Source organism: Muscardinus avellanarius (assembly GCF_963383645.1).
Source record: "Muscardinus avellanarius genome assembly, chromosome: 14".
NCBI classification, from domain to species: domain Eukaryota; kingdom Metazoa; phylum Chordata; class Mammalia; order Rodentia; family Gliridae; genus Muscardinus; species Muscardinus avellanarius.
Genome location: NC_137800.1, coordinates 4,457,191 through 4,472,486, shown reverse-complemented (window position 1 = coordinate 4,472,486; position 15,296 = coordinate 4,457,191). Strand labels below are relative to the sequence as shown.

Genomic DNA, 15,296 nt, shown 5'->3' with positions numbered 1-15,296 from the left:
GCATGGTGGCGCACACTTCTAATCCTAGTACTTGGGAGGCTGAGACAGGAGGATGCAGGTTCGTGCCCAGACTCCGGAACTTGTGAGGCCCTCCATAACTTAGTGAGACCCTGTCTCAATATTAAGAATAAAACAGGAGTGGAGTATAGCTCAGAGGGAGAGTGCCTCTGGGTTCAACCCCTAGTAACACACACACACACACACACACACACACACACACACACACACACGTACAGAAAAAAGTATCAAGTTAGTGCTTAAAAACACAAAAAGATTTAAAATAGCAACAATAACTCTTCCAGCAGTGCAAACAGACAGAAACTGGCAGGGCTAAATTTGTGAAGAATGGGAACTGAATGTGTCAACCTGCTGCATTGCTCACCCAGGAAAAGCAAGGCCAGCCTCTGGCCAGCGTGTCCTGTGCATACAAGGGACTTAGGAACGAAGGCCTCAGCTCCCAGCACCTGCACTCAGCTAAGAACCTGACAGTCAAGAGGAGGATTCACTTAAGGAAATACAGTGAACGGCAACGGCTTCCATAACTTTCAATTTCATGTCTTTACTACTGAAAGAATTAGGCCCCACTAAAGAAGCAACGCTGCTGCCGCTTGGTGACACAGTCTTGGCCCTTTGCCATATTATCTTAAAGAGAGAAAGCTTTCATACAGATTTTGTAAAAAAGCTGCTTGTCTCCCTCCTTCCACCACAACAATCCTCTTTAAAGCCAAGGAGGGAGAGGAGGGTGGGTCCAGGCTGGGGAAACAAACCTATTCTCCCCTTCCGGCCGGCCGTACCCACGGTCTGCCGTTCCCCACGGCTGCCCATTCCCACGGCCCACCGTTCCCATGGCCTGCCATCCCCCGGGCTGGACCCCAGCTGCTGGAGGAGCGGGAACTTTCCAGACCACCCGTGGGCCACGGGCTGCTCAGGAAAGTAGGAGAGCTGTGCTCATAACCAAAGGAACAATGCACTTATTCACCCAGGTCAGGATTTAGGGGCTGAGAAGGGAACTGGGGGAGCGACCGGGGAGGACAGGTCTGTGGCCTCGAGTTCCTGAACGTCCCGAGGATTCTGGGCGGCACACACAGCTCCTCACACATCCACTTCAGTCTGACTCACTGAGTCACAGGGCTGACGTCAGGGGAGAGGTCAGGCGGTGGGGAGGCAACTGGCATGTGCGCTCGAACGTGCAGGCACCACACAGGTGTTTTTCACACCAGAATTTTTTTTTTTTTGGTGGTACTGGGGTTCCTGGAAACCCTTTTACCTCTGGGCTACACTCCCAGACACCTATTTTATATTTTTATTTGGAAACAGGGTCTCTTAAGCCAGCACGGCCGACTTCGAACCCGCGCGATCCTCCTGTCTCCGCCTCCCAAGCGCGGGGATTACAAGCGTGCGCCACCACGCCCGGCCACACCAGAATTTTTACATAATAAAATCTTAGAGTTATGGCCAAAGCTTCTCTATCGATACCATTCCCTACCTGCCACTGGGGTGGCCCTAAAATTGAAGTTCATTCACTCCATTTTTACTAAGTATGGCGACATCAATATATCTATGGTTTTCTGTACTTTAGAAACTAATGTACATGATTTCATACAGCCTGCTCCCTCCCGCACAAGGCCTTTGGTATTTATTCAGATGAACAGCGGTGAACTCAAGGAGTTCATCCCTGCTGCATGCCCTGACACCTGGCTGCGCCCGGGGACCATGCTGGGGGGGTCTTCGCCCACCCTGGCGTGCCGGGTGCCCCTTCCTGCCCAGCTGCAGCGTACCAAGCACACCACGCTGGCATGCGCGGCCTTTTTATCTGGTTCCTCCTGGCACTTAACATATGGGCTTTATTTCAACCCAAACACCTTTTGGGGGAGGAACCTAGATCTTTCATGTGGGAAGTAATCCTGGCCTGAAGAGAGCTCACCAACAGTCCTTAAAATTCCTTTTTAGCCCGGCTTTCATTCATGCTAGGTCGCTACCAAATCAGGATGCCAGGGGATGGCGGGGCTTTCTGTATAGCAGGATAGAAATGTAGTCAGAACTCTGAATATGGTGGAACTGTGCCTCCGTGGGTGTGGACGGGGACCACACTGCTGCCAACACAGGTCCTGCTCTGCCCAGGGCGATCTGCACACGCTGGCTCGAAGGCACGGCACACGGCTACCGGCTCAGCCGAGTGTCCTGCCTCTGAGCACACAGCTGGCTCTGCCTGGTCCCTGATTCCTTCTGTGCTTTACTTTCACAGGCTGGTGGTTTGATGCATGTGGTCCGTCCAACTTGAACGGAATGTACTATCCACAAAGGCAGAATACGAATAAGTTCAACGGTATCAAGTGGTACTACTGGAAGGGCTCCGGCTACTCGCTCAAGGCCACCACCTTGATGATCCGACCAGTGGGTTTCTAAACTCCTGTGCACGCCTGGGAAGACGACATTGTGCCATTCCAATGCCAGAAGCCTGACGGACACACCCTCTCCTCCCTTACCTCAGGCTGCGCTCCAGACTACAGCCCAGGAGCTTCGTCACTTAAACCTGCATCACGGTGACCCAGAGCAAAACCCAGAGCAAGCAGAGGCCTGGCCTGCGGCTGGCAGAGCACCTGCGTGGAGACGGACCCAGACTGAGAGTTAGCCTGACCACTGACACCCTGCTGTTACACCAAGAACGCTGGGTACGAGTTCATCAGTAGATAACTGGAAAACAGGACACTTAACGTTGTACAGTACAGATAATCTTGGAACTGATTCCTCTAAGACTGTTTATAGATGGTGTAAATATCCATATGTTCTGAATTCAGCAGCACTATCACAATGAAAAGATAAAATTCTCTAAGCCATAAAAATATTCTCCACATTCAGGGATTTTCCAAGAATTGGTTATTAGCAGCTTAATATTTGGAAAAACATAGTGCTCTTAAGTGCTTTACATTTTCATTTGGAAAACAGCATATTTACATATCTGTTGACAACTTAGTTTTAAGTTAATGCTCAAATACATATTTCAAGTTCTTATGGTGAACTCTTCCGGATCTCTGAACTTACTGATAGAAGTGTATGCTGTTTTAGTTTATATGAAGATTGTACTATTTTTTTCTGCCTGGCTGTTAAATATGAAGGTATTTTAGTAATTAAATGTAACTTATTAGGTGAAATGATTATGTTTAACTTGTATGATGATAGTTGCAATTTTGTAATTTGGTTGCAAAATACTTGTGTCTCATGACAAGAAAAGGTTTGTTTTTAATGAAGAAAATAATGCATTTTACTTTACTACCTTCTTGTGTTTTAGTATCTTTTCAGTGTTCTAATACAAGCATCTACTTTTTCTTAGTGTAAGATACATTTTAGAAAACTAAGCTAAAATTTAATTTGTGGTTGGGAAAGTATTCCATTGAAAACATTTATAAAGCTATACTTCTCAAGACTTACTTCCAAGTTTATTTAAAGAAAAAATAATTTGCATTGGCAAATTTTTTTTCTTTTGTTCATCAGCAAACTGAAAAAAAAGTGTCTTTGAATGAAAATACAAATTCTGATGTTCACTGTCTACTCAAATGTTTTATTATCAGGGCCGTAAAACCTTAAGTCCTATAGTTTTCGATCCTTTTAAAGTTTTCATAGTACAGCGAATACCTCTGAGCTATACCCCAGCCTTATTTAATTTTGAAACAGGGTCTCACTAAGTTGCCAGGGCAGCCTTGAACCAGAGATCCTACTGTCTCAGCCTCCAAGTACTGGGATTATGGGGAGGAAGGGAGGGAAAGCCCGGTGCCCGGCTCATTTATTCATTTTTGGTTAACTACTAGGGAGTTGAGACAAGCCTGGAGCCAGCCCTTCCTGCCTGGCTATCTACTTCGTACTGCTCTCCTGCGATTTTGTCTTTATTCTGCTTTTCTTCTCTAGTTCACCCCTACAGACAGACCTAGGTCTAGAACCCTCCTGGTTTGCTACACGTGTGAGTCAGCCTCTGACTCTGGAGGGTCCGGGCTCTGTTTACCCCTGTCACTTTCCAGCAATTTATTATGCGAAGAACCTTCTTGTCTCAGAGCTGTTTCTATTACTACATTTCCGAGGGCTTTAAAAATTCATCAGTGGTATCATGACTATGTATCAAGCTAAAAAACATATGATAATAAGAGAATTTCACAGCTTCAAAAGACAACAATAACCTTCTCGTATTTCAGTGAGCACAAGGGCGGACAGCAAAGTGGGGAAATGATAATACGGAAAAGCTGGCAATGTCATAATTCATTTATATCAATTTCCCAAGCAGGCAGGAAAAATGAACTGCAAAGACAAACCGCACTCTGTCGCTGTGAGTTATATATAATGTCATGACAGAAAGGGAAGAATCTGTGTTTTCACTTTACACTTCAATTCCTTACACAGCATTCAAACAAACAGTCCTTCTGGGAGGAATTTTTTTCTCTCCTTAAGAAAACACTTACAAAGTTGAAAGAAAATCAAAACAGTATTCTTAAAAATGAAAACAAAGCAAAGCAACAATTCAGATAGCTGCCGGGACTGGAGAGCCAAGCCCAGCCTCTCGCTGTTAAAATCAGGGGGCTTGCTCAACACCACAACACAACAGGCAGACGAGACCACCACTCCTCTGTCAGGTACAACTCTTCTGAAAGAATAAGCTTTCGTAACCAGTGTTTTGGCAAATGAGACCCAAATTCTGTACAATCCTGCTTCTAAGCAAGCTCTAAATTACCAACTCGATTAAAGCTGAGATGGAGTTCAGGAGAAAAAAACAACAAAGTATAAATATCACATCCTAACGCTAGCAAGCCACAATTTTTATACCTATCAGTTCTATCTCCATTAATAGTAAAAGCAACAATTTTTTAAATGGTAAGCAAAATCAAATGTTCAAATGCTACCTTCCTAAGGATCTGGGAGTTTTCCTTTTCATTTTTTCCCCTCAATCATGAGGGCTGCCAAAATGAAAATTTCTTGAAACCATTTCTCAGTACCATTTTGCAGAATATGTTTACATTCTCACTATCATTTCACAAATACATTAAAACGTATTGAGTTCTTTGGAGACAATATCTCTTTGAGCATAATTCTCTTGTCTTAGTAAGTTGAGTTTATGACTAATAATTACTAAGAACACCAAATTGCATGTACCATAACAAGGCAACATTTAACTTACAGGAGCTGCGGGGAAGTAGTTCAAAAGCTCAAAAGGTTCCTCAGAAATCCAGTGACCCATTTCCAGGGACCATAGTACCTACAAGGGACACAAAAAGCAGAACATTTATTACAGATTTATTAGGTCTTAGTGGGCAATAGCCAGGAGTCATTCTGAGTACAGCAAAATCCAAACAAACATGAACAGTAGAGTTACACTTCACAGATCCAAAATATATGGTTTCATGCATGCAGGTTATGAGTAATTAACACTTGACTAGAAATCTGGCTCAGGATACTGGTGTGAGCCAAATACTTAACCATCTTCCTATTTTTAAACATAATGTAACACTGTACATTTTTTAAATTCCACATTGCAAATGTATGGAGTCATGTACAAAAAATACTCCATAAATATTCCATGATTTCAATAATTAAAAGACAAGTTGGGGCTGGAGGGGAGTGGGTCAGCCATAATGTTTACCTAGCAAACATGAGACCCAACAGCACTTAGGTGAGTGAATAACTCAATGACCAAACTAATTCAGATAAGATATATCGCAAGCCCAATTACTTTCTCTTGTTTTGTGTGATGCTGGGTATTTAACCCAGGGGCATTCTACGTCTGAGCAACACTCCCAGCCAAATTTTTTATTCTTTATTTTGAAATAGGGTCTCACTAAGCCGTGGAGGTCCTCATTAAGTGGGTTAGGCTGGCCTCCAGTCTCAGCCTCCCAAGCACTGGGATTACAAATGTGTGCCACTACACCCAGCTCAGCCCAAATTTCAAAAGCAATCCCTCTGGCTTGTGACTTTGTTTTTAGCACTGGGTGATATTTTCAGGACTAGCTATCAGGAGAAGATCCTTCCTAGGGCTCGGGAGAGTAAAATGTCTTATAACAATGCTTGCTTGTGTCCATCATCATCAGCAGCAGTAGCATTTCATCACCATCACCATTATTATTAGAATTGATACATTCTGAATTGATGAAAGCAATATTTTCACTTTTAATTCAAGGTTTGAGATTCTGCAACTATCTCTAGTTTATTGAAATCTGTTTCTGCACATCAGTAGAATTTAATAGCTAAAATAATCAAGCTGAATTTCATGCTCATATTTGTTTTCAGTTGTATTTTTACTTCTGACATTCAGGGGCTATATCCTTTCCCGCGTAGAGTTGCTACTTAAAGGTTAAGCGCTTTTTTCTGAACAGTCAGGAATGAGGGCTCTGTTTGTTTTTTTTTTTTTTTGGTAGTTCCTAAGGTTCACTGCCACCTTATAGAAGATCATTCTTAAATAATTTCTTCTTTCTTAAATAATTCCTTCTTTCTATGTTAAAGCTAGTACTTATTCAGTGAGAGATGGTGATATATTTTTTTCTCAGAAAAAGTGGGTATAATACTGGAATACACAACAAAACAGGAAACAGAAGCTGAATGCAGCTCTCAGCAGTGACCTGGTTCTCACTTAAACAGAAGCACTTACGTATTCAACAACTACACGACCCATTCATCTGTGAATAATACACACAATACTCCAAGGTGGGTCGTGGAAGAACAGCCCCAGCCCCAGGCATCCACCCTGCAGGAGGCAGGGGGGTAAAACACACATGGCTTCCCCCAGCTGAGCAGGGCAGCTGAGGAGCAGCCAGCGGGCTCCCTCCAGGAGAACCAAGCGCAGGCCCCAGAGGAGCTGGCATCTCAGGCTGGGTCTTAATGACGCGTGACAGCTCATCAGGCGAAGAGAATGACACCGGGAGCTGGGGAGAGGGGCTATGTATTTATTTTGGCTAGAAGTGGATGGTGCTTTGGGAAAGTGGTCAGAAGAGTCTGGGTGGTGAGGTGTGGGGACTGCTCATTTTTAGCCCTGTGCTGAGCTGTACAGCCCCTGGCAAAAGTGGCACAGGGCATGAACGCCGAAGACAAGCCGATGCGATGGGAGAAGCAGCTCCGAGGAAGATGGCCCAAGGCGAGGACTGGGAATGGGGCGCAGTGAGGAAGAACCCGTCGTCACAGCGACGGGAGACAGCGAGATCGCGGAACTTTGTCCAGGACCAACTTCTTAATCTCGTTAGATCTCTGCATACAGGAGTATTTTGTCATTTAAATCTCTCTCTCTTTTTTTGTTTTCCCCTCATTTTTATTGCCAAACAATATTTGCAAAAAAGAGACTTATCTTAATAAATTCAATAAAGAAGGTATTGGATAACTGGTAACTTTACCTGGAAATCACATTTCTATTTGGCTCTTGATGGGTGGTAAAACACACAAACATGCGTGTGCGCGCACACACACACACACACACGCACACACACTTTTAAGTTGTATTTATCTTACTTTTCTGAATCAGTATATGTTACCATTTACAGAGATACTATCAATAATGCATAGGTCTCTACAAACTGCTATAATTAGCCCTGGAAATAAAATGTACAAAAAATTCAAAATGTGGTTGTTTCAGCGATGGGGCAAAGGAGAGTCTTATGGTCCTGGGAAACAGACAGAGGTGGTTCGAGACGCCAGGGAGCCAGCCTTGAAAATGCCCTGGGCCTCGAGTTCAAACACGAGCCACGTTAAAATGCCAGTCGGATTTAAACCTCACGGAGAAAACTTAGGATTGTTGAATTTGTTCCTTCCTAATGTTAACAAAACAAAACCTTAAGGCAGCCACGGCGGAATTTTGGTGGCGAAATTGATAAATTTAATTCATATAGGCATCCCAGAAATTAATACTATTCAGAAATAGCAGGGAAGGCTCCTGTGATCGTGCTAAAACCACGAAGTCAGAAATGCGTGTTAACACCGCTCTAGTATCGCCACCAGCAAAACTGACTTTGCCTTACCAGAGTCCAAAATAGGGAAATTCTACTCTTGTCCTTGGCAAGAGCAGAATGGGCTATGAGGGAACTCAAATCCGAAGACTGACCCAGGGCACTGCCGACACAACGTGAGAAAACAGAAATAAGCAGTTCGCTGAGGGGAGCTGGGACTGAGGCTGCATAAATCAGAGGATCGACGCTTAGGTTTTTAGCCCTTAAAGTGATTTCAGTGCCCAGCACAACACAAATCCAAGCCGTCTTCTGTCTAGCACAGTAGGCAACGAAAATGGCACTTTTGGCATTTTAAAATTAACACTCATAAAACCCAAAATTTTCAGATGAATTTAGATAGAAACCATTTTCTGGTTTTATTCTTAGATGAGCAGCTACTAAAGAGACTACTTTCCATAATATAAACATTGCCTATCATGCAGAATATAAACGGTCTTTTCTTGTTGCAATACTTTAATTATTCTACTTGGACAAAGAGGTGTGAACTAGAGCTGGAAAACAGTGCAGCTAGGAAGTGCAAGTGAAGGACGTGTGCAAGGAAGAAAATAAGTGTGAGTTGGGCACAGTGGTGCACGCCTGCAACACCAGCACTTGGGAGGCTGAGACGGGAGGGTCACAGTTTTGAGGCCAGCCTCAGCAACTCAGCAAGTCTGTTTCAAAAGGAAAAAAAAAAATCCTAGGGCAGGGCTGTCGCTCAGAGGTGGAATACCCCTGGGTTCCATTCTAAATATCATAAAAAAAGCAAGAAAATGAAGGCAACTCATGGTTAATAAGGCAAAATGAGCATGGACTCATTTCTTTCATTTTCGAATTTTCTAATATTCAACTAAGATGGTGGAATTAAAGGGAAGGGAGAGAGCCCAGAGGAAGTAAAATGCGACAGCATTCTGGAAGCTGGAGAGTGGGTGGGTGGTCACTGATGGGCAAGGCCGGAGCCCCAGGGTATGTAGAAGGAAGGCGCAGCAGCCTCCGACTCCCCCTGAGAGTCCCCGGGGAGTCTGGGAAACCGGCCGCCCTCCATGCTGCTGAAACCCGGGGTGCAGAGCGGGTAAGAAGGAGCCGCTCCCGCCTCAGCCCCACCGTCTTCTGGAACAGGATGGAAGTTCAGTCGGAATGGTTCTTCTGAGAGAAGTAAGAAGCCCCAGCGCCATCCAGCACGGGGCACCGTCAGGGACGGCAGGACCTGGCCCATCCCTTCTGGGGACGCTTGCCAGCCCAGGGCAAACAGGGGCACACGTGCTAACGCCTGGGGGGCCTCCCGCCCCGCTCACTCATCGCCATCCACAGCAGATGACTCGGGCTCCGCGGCTGGGCCAACCAGCTGCTCGGCTCAGCTGCTTTTGCACGGAGTACGGCTTTATACCCAATGGCGAACAGCAGCCAGCTGGAGACGGGGACCCAGCCCCTGAGAGGGCGTCCGGGGAGCAGGTCATGGGAACCCAAGACGCTGCCTGTGAGCTGCAGGGAACCCGCCTGGAGGAGCGTGCACAGCCAGGACACAGCAGAGCTGGGTGTGGGGGTGCACGCTTATAATCCCAGCATTGGGAGGCTGAGACAGGAGGATCGCAGTTCGAGGACAGCCTCAGCTGCTTAGTGAGGCCTGTTGCAACTCAGAGAGACTCTGTTTCAAAATAAAGAATAAAAAATAAGGCTGGGAGTGTAGCTCGGAGATAGAATGCCCCTGGGTTCCATCCCCAGTGCCATACACACACACACACACACACACACACACACGCACAAAGAAATGCCAGAGAATCCCAGGATAGTAAATGGCTCACCACCCACAGTGTTCACTTGTTCACGTATGTGTGCGTGCACACATACACACGCATGGGGACACACACACGTTAAAAATGACAGCTTATTGTATAGATGAAGCACTGTGCACAGGAAAAGACAGCATACAGCCACGGGCGAGTCCTCCGCAGGAGGTCAACAGCAAGGTCCATTCTCTGGGAAGAATTACGGATCATCTTGAAAACGTGCATGAACATTCACAACTTCTGATAAGCAAAATTGCTGCGGTTCTAATACTGTAAGTAATCTGCCAGCCAGCCTCTGGTCTGGGCAGGGTCTCCAGAGCGTGCAACTCGGCTGTGCTCTGAGAAGACGCGGGTCTCCTCTGGGAAGGCGCGCAAGCGGGCTCTCAGCAAGTCTTCGCACAGGAGACTTGCATGAAGTACTGGCTAATTAATTAAAACATTGATAGACATGTGCGCCACAGATTCAGCCCAGGGGATCTAGCTAATTTTGTCTGGTTCCAGCTAACTTTACTTTCTTCTTCATCAGAAGGTGACGTTGCCGTCCACCTCCCTGCTGTCTCCACTCGCCACCGCGCAGTGGTGGGCGGTCTTCCCCACTTCTTCTGCCCTCTTTGTCCTCCCTCACCAACTGTGCTAAGAAACCCCGTCACCAGCCCACGTGAGAGGCCAGAGGCGCTTCGGCACCTGCAAACTTCTGCTCTGTTGTAACAGTGACAGAAGGAATGTATCAATCTTTTACTATTTTAAGTCAACAAATTTATAAAAATATAATTATTTTTTCCCACCGGATTTTATAGATTTGCCTCATTTATTAGAGTGATTTCTCTGAAACAGAACTTAATAGGATTTGTTAGCACGTGTATTGTTTTTTTTTTTTTTTTTTCTAAAAAAAGAATAAGACAGTGAAGAGGCCGTGACAGGAGGGTCATGGTTTGCGGCCAGCCTCAGCTACTTTGTGAGGCCCTTTGTAACTCAGTCAGACCCTGTTTCAAAATAAAAAATAATAATAGGGCTGGGAGTGTAGCTCAAAGGTAGGAAAGGGGTAGAATGCTCCTGGGCTCTGTCCCCAGTACTGAAAAAAAAAAAAAAAAGAATAAGACAGTATAATTAATGTACTAGTTAAATGCATAGATCCAGGCAACTGGGTTGAAATCAGATCAACCCGCATCTCTTTATGGGTGTGACGAGAGCAACTTAGATTTTCTGACATGAATGCGTAGTACATCACTGCAAACTAACGCAACTGTATACTTAGTGGAACAGTGCCGAAATGAAGTTATTTCTAGGTTATACTAATCTTCAGGAGAAAAGGTTGGCCAGGCCAATGGTATAATTTTTCATAACAGAATAAGTGGCTACTTATTTCCTGAGCACTTAGAGAGCCAGAAAACAGAGGAGGCCCAGGCTTCCAAAAAGCCCAGCTTGAAATGGCGGACTTTCAAGGGAAAACTATTTCTTCCAAAATAAGCCTTTCCTCTGCATTTGCAACGCATCGCATAACATCAAGAAACGCTTCTGACAACTCCATAAAGCCTTTTTTAAAAATACAAGCCTATTTAGTAGATATAATGCCTGATTTAGTATTGTAAATTTTAACATACTTTTAAAGGGACACTTGTTAAATCTACAATTAACTGTTCTGAGTGCACAATTCAGCCGGGTGGCACTCGCCTATGATCCAGATACTTGGGAGGCATAGGACAGGAGGATGGGAGGTTTGAGGCCAGAGTCAGCAACTTAGCGAGTCCTGCTGTATTTTAGTGAGACTCTATTTCAAAATAGAAATAAGAGATAAAAAGAGCTGTGAGTGTAGACAGATGCCAGAATGTTCCTGGGCTCAATCCCCAGGGGAAAAAAAAAGTGTACAACTGAGCGGCAGCTAGCACATGCACAATGCCACAGAGCGCAGCCTCCTGGTCTCAAAGCTCCTTCACCAACCCTGAACACATGACTGCTCCCGGTCTCTCCTCTACTGTGTTTCCTACAGCTCGACACAAACTGTCCCCTTACGAGCTCACTTCTTAATGTTTGGTGCTGATATAATCGAGTCTGGAGGTCGTAACCCCAGCAGTGGATAAACCCACTGTAATGGGTTATCTGGGTGGTGCTAGGGGCCTGCCAGGTGTGGCTGGCGGTGTGCTCCCTGGGGTCGTGGCTTTGGGGTTACATATGGCGCCCCCTCTCCGTGCTCCCTCTCCGTAGCTTCCGGGCTCCACAGAGTGAGGAGCGCTGCCTCCTGCTCTCCCTTTCTGCCTCCTGCCAGCATGCTGTGAGATCCTCGGTCCCCAGCCTCACATGGACTGAGCCGGAAACCATAAGAAAATAAACAGTCTTTCCCCTACTTATGTGGTCAGTCCTTTTGATTACAGCTATAAGAATGCTGACCAGACCGTCAGGTAACTACTAATGAGCTTGGCCTCTCCAAGATCTCCTTGTCCCGGAGATGTCGCTGAGAGGACACGTACGAGTGACCTTTTGTGTCTGTCTTCTTTCATTTAGTATAATGCTGTCAAGGTTGATTCAAGTTATGATTTTAATGAAGAGTAGCGACAGGTGTCAGAAATACTTTGTTGAGTAATATTAGTATTTAGCATTCTTTGAGTACTTACTAGCACTTTATTTCAATTGTCTTTTCATCTTCTTTCAGATAAGGAAACTCGGGCTTAGAGTTTAAACAAGGTTCTCAAAGCCATTCAGCTAGTAGTTCGTTCACACTGTTTGAATTCACGTCCACTGTATTCACCACTTATCTTTGAAAATACTCAAGGAGGTGTGTAATCACAGACTGACTACACACCGCTCACACTGTACAACATAATATTCTCCAGGTGATCTTTGGAATAGATACTAGAGACAAGATTGTGGAAGATCTGAATTCAAATTCTATGATTAAGCAGAAAAATATCATTTATTCATGGAAAGAAAGATCCATTATAAAAGTACATATTACTAAAATTAATCTGTAATTCATTACAATTCAAATACAAATCTTAATTTTGTTTCCTATGAAATTTAAACAAGGCACTCAAGGTCATTCGGTCAGAAAGCAATACTGTTTGAATTAACATCCACTGTGACCACTGATCTTTGAAAACACACAAGAAGGTATGTAGTCACAGACTGACTTCACCAAGCTCACACTTGAGAAGATAATATTCTCCAGGCAATCTCTGGAAGTAGGTACTAGAGATACGGGGCTACAGACTGTAGAAGATGTATATTCAAATTCAGGGCCCATCATTTTCAAGCACTGTTGAGACCACCAGCAACTAACTAAAAGCATTCAAGCCAGGTTTCCACGATCATGGTGCTGACTAAATGCACTTTGAATACACATAAATCCCTGACAAAATAGCTCCAGGGCTTCAAGGTTTTCTACATGACAACGACCATTCAAGTGTCTCTAGAAGTCCTTGGCTCCATCCGGCACGTGGACATCACCTGGGAGCCTGCAGCACCGGAAGCAGCTCTGGACTCGACCTGGGGAATCTGCCTCTTAACCAGCATGCCCGGGCGATTCATGTGCCAGCAAAGCTTAGACAGCACTGCTCTGTCTCATAAAGTGGCAAGAAGCTAAAGTTTACACAATCTACTTAACAGAGAGAAGATAAGCCGTAAAGTACTAAAAATAAGTAGTTAGGACTCTCCCTTTTTAAGATATTAACCGATACCAGATGGAGCGCGGGACAAGCCGCACGTTGACATCCGCGCTTGAAAAGACCCGTGGAAAAGCTCACTCTTTTGCGTACGGGTATTTAGGTGAGATTTACTTTGTATTTTACCCAATTCTTTCTGGTTTCTAAAAATGAAAACGGGTTATTCTCAGACTCTGGGATTTAGCTGCTTGGCCACAGCCACATTTTAAATACTGCTGAGCAGCGCCTAGAGCACCCCGGCATTTCACCAGTGTTCCCAAGTGTGAAGCCCAAACGTGCTTATAAATAACATAAGCACGTACCTTCCTTATCAAAATGAAAACAAAGGAGTAAATATAACAAATTCCAATGTAACTAAAATGAATAGCAGAAACACCACCTCGCTGTACAAAAACCAAGCAGAAATGATTAGAACCCGCAGACAGCCAAACAGTATGGCTGCTAAGAGAATCACAGGTTTCTGTTGCTCTTTCCATCATTTGAATTACATTTTGTTTTGTTTTTAAAACAAACATCAGGTTATTTTAATAAATTTTACCAAGTAATATTGGAACTACATAGTCACTTTTGTAATTTGGAATAATGTACAATACTTCATTAGTGGCAAGAGGAAATTCTGAGATTTATAAAAGAAATAAGCCATCTACCGACTCTTTTATTCATTTATAATCCCAGTTCTGAGTTCCATGTCTGAACTCGGGTCCTGGGGCCACTTCAGTAAAGACTGCGCCCTCACAGGGCCTGCACCGACGACTGAGGAGGTCCTGCTTTATCTTTTTCTTTTTTGTGATACTGGAGATAGAACCTAGGGACATTCTACCTCTGAGCTACACCCCTGGTCCTATTTTTAAGTCTTTTTAGTTTTTGAAACAGGGTCTCACTGAGTTGGGAAGGGCCTCACTAAATAACTGAGGCTGTCCATGAACCTCATCCTCGGGTCTCCTCCTCTGGAATGCTGGGATTACAAGCATGAGCCACCACACCCAGCCCTGCTTTCATCTTTGCCACCTTCTCTTATGTGCCGAGGACAGGACCATGGCCTCTGAGGAATACTATAAAAATACTGTTTTTAATTTAATAATTGAAATATATATTCGCTACTATAAAGAATGAACAGGATATTAGAAATACCTAAAAAGAAAAAAAAACTGTTAGAAAAATTAAGTTTCGTGTAGTATTCTTTCTCATTTGTTGTTACCCAATAAACCCCAAGTAAAAAGGAGTCATATAATGTTCAGTGGAGATGTCTGTCTCTGCTCCCTGAGGGTCTATAATGAGGAAGAGCAAGGCCTCATCTGGTAGAACAAAGCATCTGCTCTGACCAAGACCAAGAGCGCACAGTGGGACTCACACGTCAAAGCTGAGGCCCATAAGTGTGCGAGACCAAGAGCGCACAGTGGGACTCACACGTCAAAGCTAAGGCCCCTAAGTGTGCCACTATCTGTTACTATCTGAATGGAGGTCCTTGATGATTATCAGGTATGCAAAATTTTACCATTTAGGCAGAGAAACATTCTTTTCAAGATACAAAACTGATTAAAAACAACTCATCATGAGCCTATAGCAAGTGGTTATTTCTGTTAAAATCACCTTGAGTTACAGACTTCTCATTCTCGAGGAAGGGAAAGCTTAAGAGGTTTTCCATAAAGCTCATTTTCTGCAAAATAGATTTTAGGAGAAATGCACTGTGTGGAGCAGATATAAAAAGTATCCAGTAGCAGAATGATGTGAATTGTAATTCTGAAAAAAGTACAACAGTTTTCTAAAATCAGCATTTTTAAAAAAAAATAGGAATGCTCTTTAAAAGCCAACATTGTCACCAAAGCTGAATTTACAGAGGGGACTTGTACATAGGCTGACTAAACTCATGTTTGCTCCTCTGACAGTGTTTGTGTGTGTGTGTGTGT

At 44.2% G+C, this 15,296-nt stretch overlaps 2 protein-coding genes across 3 annotated transcripts in view; one reads left to right on the top strand and one right to left on the bottom strand.

The window, feature by feature from the left end:
• ANGPT2 (angiopoietin 2) overlaps positions 1-2,406 on the top strand; it is a gene marked incomplete at both ends in the record, with an annotated part of 51,311 nt that extends 48,905 nt beyond the window's left edge. For both annotated transcript variants that reach the window (XM_080709799.1, XM_080709798.1), the window contains one exon: positions 2,246-2,406. In XM_080709799.1, the coding sequence (XP_080565925.1) occupies positions 2,246-2,406 (161 nt within the window). The remainder of the gene's footprint in view (positions 1-2,245) is intronic.
• The window catches only part of MCPH1 (microcephalin 1), a gene marked incomplete at both ends in the record, with an annotated part of 174,063 nt that overhangs the window by 98,742 nt on the left and 60,025 nt on the right, over positions 1-15,296 (bottom strand). Inside the window, one exon of the mRNA XM_080710905.1 lies at positions 5,162-5,239. Within this exon, the coding sequence (XP_080567031.1) occupies positions 5,162-5,239 (78 nt within the window). The remainder of the gene's footprint in view (positions 1-5,161; positions 5,240-15,296) is intronic.